The sequence below is a fragment of the Phoxinus phoxinus genome (genome assembly GCF_949152265.1).
Source record: "Phoxinus phoxinus genome assembly, chromosome: 8".
NCBI classification, from domain to species: domain Eukaryota; kingdom Metazoa; phylum Chordata; class Actinopteri; order Cypriniformes; family Leuciscidae; genus Phoxinus; species Phoxinus phoxinus.
In genome coordinates, this window is record NC_136883.1 from 19,727,155 (window position 1) to 19,735,182 (window position 8,028).

General features: G+C 36.3%; 2 protein-coding genes across 9 annotated transcripts in view; one reads left to right on the top strand and one right to left on the bottom strand.

The window, feature by feature from the left end:
* Positions 1-1,379, top strand: part of ccpg1 (cell cycle progression 1) — a 26,200-nt gene extending 24,821 nt beyond the window's left edge. For 4 of the 8 annotated variants that reach the window (XM_079620779.1, XM_079620778.1, XM_079620780.1 and 1 more), the window contains one exon: positions 337-1,379. In XM_079620779.1, the coding sequence (XP_079476905.1) occupies positions 337-352 (16 nt within the window). In that variant the 3' untranslated portion in view covers positions 353-1,379. The remainder of the gene's footprint in view (positions 1-336) is intronic. The other 4 variants (XM_079620775.1, XM_079620777.1, XM_079620774.1 and 1 more) reach the window with 1 other exon arrangement.
* On the bottom strand, positions 1,295-7,512 carry pigb (phosphatidylinositol glycan anchor biosynthesis, class B). The gene is made up of 13 exons (XM_079620782.1): positions 7,367-7,512; positions 6,829-7,184; positions 6,408-6,537; positions 6,190-6,307; positions 6,016-6,120; positions 5,782-5,912; positions 4,636-4,776; positions 4,499-4,550; positions 3,342-3,553; positions 3,126-3,190; positions 2,829-3,042; positions 1,905-2,085; positions 1,295-1,675 (listed from the first exon to the last, which is right to left on the bottom strand). The coding sequence occupies exons 2-13, from the start codon at positions 6,941-6,943 to the stop codon at positions 1,535-1,537; spliced, it is 1,605 nt and encodes a 534-aa protein (XP_079476908.1). The 5' UTR covers positions 6,944-7,184; positions 7,367-7,512; the 3' UTR covers positions 1,295-1,534.
* Positions 7,513-8,028: the final 516 nt, after the last annotated feature.

Below are 8,028 nucleotides of genomic sequence, written 5' to 3' on the forward strand. Positions count from 1 at the left end.
AGAGCAACATTTATTGTATTTTTTTAAATAATTTCTGTACAATTCTGTTTTAAACTACCAAAACACACAGATTGTCCATATAGACTTGTATTAGAGAAATTAAAAAGCCTGTCTGATAACATGGTGGATAGCAACAGTTGCTAAGGGAGAATTGGCCACTGGCCAGTAATGTTTATAAGGAGGAGTTTAGCAAAGGATTGGATTGTGAAAAGTGAACATTTGAAACCGGAATAGAGCCAGTGATGGGAGATTTCTTGTCTGTGATCATTTTTAGTACATAGCCTACAGGTTGCATGTTCATAACCATGTTTGTCTCTGTTGCTTCTCTGTCTGTAGGTCTGAGAAACAGTAGAGTCTGCATGTTGACACGCATGAGGCTTTGTGGCAAACCCTAAACAATTTCCTGTTTGTAAATTTGCAGTCGTCCCTTCAAAGCGCCAGGGTCGAAGGATAAAGCAAGGGGTCATTGTCAGCGGCAACAGAGGAAGCACCAGCAGCCACGACCTCGGCCTCAGAGAACGAAGAAATGGAGCCAATCAGAGCGCGACCCCAATCGGCAGTTCACAGATGTCAAAATAGAGCTGGGTCCCATGCCCTTCGATCCCAAATATTAAAAGAAACATTTTAGTTCTTTGTAATATTGCTCCTTTTGCCATTTGTTTTATCTTGGATGAGATTTAAGAATGCTTTTGGATTTTTGCACATGTAAAATACTGTTCTAAAGCTGGTTGAATGATTCTACTGTGTTTCTCTTTCTGCACTACGGTGATGGCAGTCTCAAAGTTAGATAATACAAACTGCATTTTTTTAGCAGTTTAGAATTAATTATAGGTATTTTTGGGGCAGATTTATGTTCCCCAATTCCCTGAACTTGTGTGAAAAGTGTTTAAATTATTGAAAATCGTTTTGAACGCATAACAAGTGGGTAAATTATTTTGATTCGGGCTAGCAACCAAAAAGCACTTTGTATTGTATAATTTTAAATAATTCATGACTATGGTTTTCTAAACAAAAAAATACTTATGTTCCAGTTTACTTAGGACCAAATATCAAAATAAATGATATTGAAAAAAAAGCTCAGATGTTCAGATTTAAAATAATAATTAAAAGATTACGCATAATTTTAAAGGTAACTTTGAAGTGGTCTGGTTTGACTGGTTGTCACTTGGCTGTTTTATTTGAGCATAATCAGTTGTTAGTTCCCTATTTCCCCCTCTTTGTGTGTGTGGTTATCAGCTAAGTAACATTCCTTGTTTTGAAACAGCTGTAAGATGCACTAGTCATCTGCTCTAATGTAATTGAACACAAATGCACTTACCGGTAACTGCTTAATGTTGCACTTAAACTGTAGAATAAAAGTCTTTCTATGCTTCATTGGTAATTGTTTTCCTGCTTTGACATATTAAGCTAAAAACAGATCTGGATTTTGCACTGGAAAAAAGAGTTTGTGATTCTAGTGTGAAATTAGAGACAATTTAACAAAACAAAAGTAAGTCTTTATATAAGTTTGCAATAGGTTGTACACATCTTCAAACTATAAAAATGAATCAATGTTCAGTCCAGATCCTCTGGTGTATATTAGTATGTTCTTTCCCACTCGACCTTCAGGAAAGTGAGTGTGGAATATTTCAGCTTGTTTGGTAAATCTGTTTTCCTCCAGAAATGCTGCAATCTCCTAAAGGATAAAGAAACAAAATTAGTCTCAAGAAAATAAGTGAAGTATTTAATCAAACCTTTCAAAAAGAAAGTCCTGCAGCATTTGCGCTCCAAACAAAAATGATTCCTCAAATCACATGAGCAATTGGATTTACGACTTGCAGGGAAGTACCACCTCAGGTTTCTTCAGTAAGTGTAAACATCAAGTGATTTCATTTGATTACATTTAATTGCTTTCGATCTTTTACCTTCTCCAGGAAGTCAAACAGCACTATATGTGATGGTAACGTCGACTGAGATGGAAAGGATGTTCTGAGCCAGTGAAGAGGGTTGGAGAAGAACACGGCTGCTTCATCCACATACTCCTCATTTCCTGTAAAATCAGGTGGACACTCCAAGAAACGCAGTTTGAGGGGACAATGCAGGTGACTAGAAAACACAAGGGGAACCATGATGTCACATCATCTTATTGCTTTAACCCTATGAAGCCTACTGTATCGTATTTGATATGTCATTTCTAAGGCCTCTAAATGCTGAAAAAAGTGTTTTGCACAAAATCTACTACATGCCTTCTGTCATGTGATTGATTGTTTTTTTAGCAAGTAAAATGCCTTTTAGTATAATAGCAAAACCATATACATTTAGAACGTGGTTCACGTGTTGTTGTTTTTTGCTGTGAAATCTTTACTGATTCTTATAAACTAAAGATAAAAACGTTTGTATTGCTAGTAATATTTCAAGATGAACACTTACAGGACTGAAACAACTTAGGTTTACTTGATTATTCATACACTTTTTTTTTCTTTTCTTTTTGTTAATTATGTTGAAAAGTGAGTATCAAACATCAGGGCTTTAGGAATGTTTATTTGTTCACCGCTTAAACATTATATTTATTTGCATTATACTGTAAAACTACAGAGATTTGATCATAAAACTAAACATTTCAATTTCATTACGTATTTTTGACAGATATTGAGCGACAGATGATATTTAAATGCATTTTTCATATTACTTTTTGCTCATGTAAATATCAGCACCAAATTGCAAATGCTTGCTCAGTTTGGACCTGAATAAATGTAGTGTTATTTCCTCCATATTCATACTATATGAACCATAAAAGCTTGAAACATTGTTTTCTAACATGTTTGTATTCTGAATATGCAGATGCTCACCTGTACAGTGGTGTGGAGTGACAGGGCATGAGGAACAGCAGGTCAGTTGAGTTGTGCGAGTCGCTGATGTCACACAGTCGTTGCAGGTCATGCATGACATCCAGAGTTCCACGCTGGTGAATTAAACCAGTATATAAGGCAGGAAACAGATTGAGCACCAGCAGTGCACCAGCAGCAGTTTTCCTCCACGCTCGTAGCTTCGCTAAAGATATACCTGTCAGTAAGAGCACACAAAGACCTTCAGAGCAGTTTCAAATCTTCACAAACTGCTAAATACTTGAGAAAAAAAATACTTACCGCAAAATATCATACAGAATGGCAACACTGGATAAATAAACCGGAACTCCTTGTGTGCGAGCAAACTGCAAAAAGCATATTTCATGAGCTAAATACGTTCTCTGAAGCTAAATGTAAATGGTTGTCCATGCAGTTGCTGACACAATGCTATGGCATCTTGGCCTGACTATATGATATGTTGTTTCTAGATAAGCGTTACAGATTTTCTCAGTGCACCTGTAAATGGCTGTAGTCCAGAAGATGGTTATTAGCAGGATTCTGTGCTTTTTGGTGGCCAGTGAACATCCGTGCATGAAGAACGGTAAGTGAGGTCCGATCACGACCAGCAGACCCTGAGTGAAGTACCAGTGCCACGCATGAGCTCCATAAAACTCCGCCACATTGTGCAGCACATTAAACTTCAGGAAGTTCCACTGGACAAAGATCCACTTCAGAAATACAAACACATGATGGTCATTCTGATTATACATGCAATTCATACTTCAATCTATGCCTAAAAGCTTCAAGGTTTCAGTTTCGGTCATTTATTGAAAAGACTGTCAAGAACATGTCCGGGTCATATTTCATCCAAAAATAAACTAATTATTATTTTTCATAAAGATTGATAATTGAGCACATTTCCCTTCCTAATTCTTATGTCCAAATGTTTTACTTTTGATTTTGTTAGTGATTCTCATTATTCCTTACTTTTTTTTTTTTTTTTTGCAATAGCATTATATTCAGTGCAAGAAATAGATATAAATAGATCAGATTTTTTTATTATAAAATAATCTATTTTATATATATATATATAGATGTATATATATACTTATATCAGACTTAATTTTTATGCAAAATGCAGTTCCTTATCAGTTCCTATGTCATATAGTTATTCTTAAACTATTTTAAAAACATTTTTGTTAATTGAAAAAAATTAAGCTGAAATAAGATCTAATACAAAATATATGATGACATTTTTTTACGTAAATTAGAAATTTATTATAAAAATTATAAAATTTTTGTTGAAGTGATAAAATTACTAAAACTGAAATGAAAAAAATTAAAGTTAAATAGAAATAGTGATTAAAAAAATTACAGAAGCACATAACAGGGTAAATTGAAAATGAAAATCACATATATTAATAAATAATAAAATAGTATTTTTTATTTAGATTATAATATTCAAATTACACTGATTCACGTCTTTTGACTGGGGTTTGAAATATGACATCAGCGTGATATTTACGGACTTTGTGAGCAACACTATCTATTCCTCCAAAACCGGTAGTGTTTGAAATAAAAATCTATATATTTGGTGTCTAGGGATTTTTGTTCAGTAGAGAAATACACATCATTTTTTCAATCAGAAAGTCTATAAAAGCAGTAAAAAATACCTTTCCATAGAACACAGAGTCTATCAGTGTCGAGACGGCCAGTGCAAGAGCCCTGCACAAATGATGGAAACATTCATGAACTAACAAAGATTATTGCTGGTATCCAAACTACAACTGAAAACAAATGCAACTTGTACGCAATGGGAATGCATCGCTGTGTGATGAACTTCAGCTTGTTCTGTTCCCCACAGAAATGATAGAGCAGCAGAGGAAGCCAGACGATCAGAGCCGTGGGACGGATGACTACGGCCAAGGACACCAGACACAAATACTTCCAGCTAAAAAGGAGAGAAACAAAAAAGTTTCATCTATGAGTCTCTGAAAGGTTTGTGCAATCACTAGTGTGTAGTAGAGCTGCACGATTAATTGTTAAAAGATCACAATCTTATTCCTAAATGACATGATTTGCTGTCTATTAAAGGTAGGGTAGGCAATGTTTTTCATAAACACTTTTTTGATATACTGGTTGAAACTCTTCACATTTTGATAGCAAACAATAGAAGTGATCTAAATATTATAAAATGTACATACAGACTTCTGTGGAAGTCTCAGGACCAAACAATGTTCGTCCAATCATTGCATTCGAACCGAACGCCAAAACTACAGTAATTAGGAGATGGCAACCCGTGACGTTCTAGCCGGAGCTATTCGCATCCTCAGACTCGGATTTATGCATTTCTATCAACTCTGAAATTAATCTGCAGCAGTCAGGTGGTACAAGTCAGCACTCTTCAAGTTGTTTACGTTCTTTGAGACACGAGAGTTTAACGCTGTCTCGTAGCACTTTGTGCTGTGTGTGTTCATGTGTTTTGGAGATCCTCTGAAGGGATGGTGGGATCTCATACTTTCAAAGCTAGCTTGCTAGCCTCTCCAAAATTGCCTACCCTACCTTTAAACCTTTGACAGGTACAATCACAGCGAATCAAATTTGCGTTGGTGCTGCTGGTGAGACAGAGAAGAGCAGTTGTCATATTAGGTATGAAAGTGACTTAAAAATGTGTTTGTCATTAAATCATCCATTCAAGAGATTTGTTCAAAAACGCTGATTGAGTGACTCATTGAATCATTCATTCAAAAAATATATATATATATTTTATGAATTATTAATTTAAATATTTTTTTAAATAGACTGCAGCAATTAACATTTTATCGAAACCTCTAGAAAATGATATGTTATTTTGTTTTGGGAGAATCGTGATCTCTATAAAACATATTCATCATGATTCTCAATTTATCCAGAATCGTGCAGCTCTAGTGTGTAGATAGGACACTAAATGATGCACCTGCTGTGCATTTTGGAGCCGGGTAATGGGTAAAAGCAAAGCGCCAGGGTGGTCAGAACCGTTTCCATGGTGTTGGTCAGAGTCCGACTGCAGCAGTACCAGGTGAACCATGAACACAGCTGACAGAAACACTAAGAAAACACAGCAGAACTGAGTGGAACGAACACAAAGCATTCAGGCTTAATGCACTGTTTGTGTATCTGCCTGATGAGTATCAAGGGAACATCATCTTACTGTCCATTTGGCCACATCTGGGGTTTCCCACTGCAGGACGAGGTGGTACAGCTTCACGTCGGCATATGCAGCCAGCAGTGCCTGGAAAACACGTGGCAAAAACACCTGCAAAAACGGGTATACATGTTAAGGAAACATTACACTTGCTGTCAATATAATACACTGAAGTCTTACCAATAGATACGCTGTGTCAAAATTAATCAGATCCAGGAGTTTATACATCAGAGCGAACAGGAGAGGATAAGTGTATCCTCGGATGCCTTCCTTCCATTCCCAGGTCTCGTAGCCATAAGTGAGAAACAGGTTAAGTATTTAATTTACAGTGAATGTTTCAAAAGTATTGTATTCAAACTAAACAACTTTTTTGCGGTTCAGGTCATAAGCAAGGATATCTGAAGACCATTCGATGGGAAATCTCAAGGGACTGCCAGTACTCATCTGGGACGAAGCTGGTCTGAACAAGGAGGCAGTTGAGCAGGCGGAATATGACAGTGAAAACTGAGACGCTGATGCCAAAGAATTCTGCAGAAATGACAGTTAGCAGGTGCAGATAGTAGAAGCAGGGTCACTGATGGCCAATATAATGGATGTTTTACTTTACTTTAGTTTAGTTGTAGCACTATTTCTAAATCATTCTTAATGTGGGTTTCATTGGATATTCATTACAGGTTTTGTTTATTTATTTTTTTTGTAATAAAATTAGCAATACTATCATCGATAAATAGACCACTTTTTAGTAATATTATATTATTTTCTTCCCATTAAAACATATGGCTGTAAAGTGAGTCTAAACCCCAGGTTCAGGACTCTCACCAAGTGTTTGAGGTCTCCTGTCATCTGTGCTGTACAGAATGGAGCTCCTCTTCCTCAGTCTCACTGATTCACATGAGGATTTGTTCGGTTTGAAGCGTTCTCGAATCTTTTCCATGTCTCCACATTAACCTCAAATGGGCTTCAATGTTCAGCATTTTAACTCCGAGTGTAAATGTTCATTTTCTGGCGCTTTTACGGGGTGTTTTCTGCCTTAAATATGGAAACTAGATTCATTTCCGTGTTTGGATCACGGTCTCATAACTACGTATACATAGATGCCTCATTAGCGGCCGTTTCATCAATACTCGCCGTCAGCCATATTGGAGCAGGTCGTGGTTAGACGCATGTATGGATATCTATGAAATAGACGCCAGCATGATGATTTTGCTAAACTAACAGTGTTGCCTACAACAAGACGAAGACATCAGCTGACACGATATTAATAAGTTACCATAGTTAAATTAAAAACATTAAAAGTACCTCAGCATACAATATGTTATATTGTTTTAATACTTATAAAAACACAAGACATTCTCACATGTGAAAGGTTATCCTATTTCTTCGGAAGTTTGCAACTTCCGGTTCATTTCGACCGTTTCAAAACCAGAATGTTGTGTCATCATTGACTCTTACTGTGAGTGACGAGACGCTGACCGTTGCAAGATGGCGGGCGCACCTACGTGTCTTGAGCGGTCCAATATGACTTCTACGTATAGATTCCTATGATGGCGACCTTCCCACATTACCTCATGAATATGTAATAAGGACATGAATGCAGGTTTTGTAACACTTAAAATGTAATGTTTATAATAATATTTATAATAATTTTAGGTTAATTTACATACATTTCGTAGCTCATAAAATAGCCTCTGAAACATTAGTATAAATGTATGTTGTAAAAAAAAAAAAAAAGCGGAAATCTACACGTCCCATTTGGCCTGCTTGAGTTGCCGTAGTCGCTCGTTCGTCCCATAGGTTCGTCCTTGTCGCTTGTCTTACATGTGTTTTAACCTCTTTTTACAGTTTATGGTTTTAACTGTTCACGTCTGTCAAAACTCAGTTAAAACATGGAAAATATTTAAAACATCAGGGTGAGTAAGAAAAACAGTAATTAGACATTAGAAAATTAGACGTGGTAGAATGTTATCGTATGTTCCTGCGCAAGCTTCATATTAAGTGAATACCGTATGTGCTGATGCA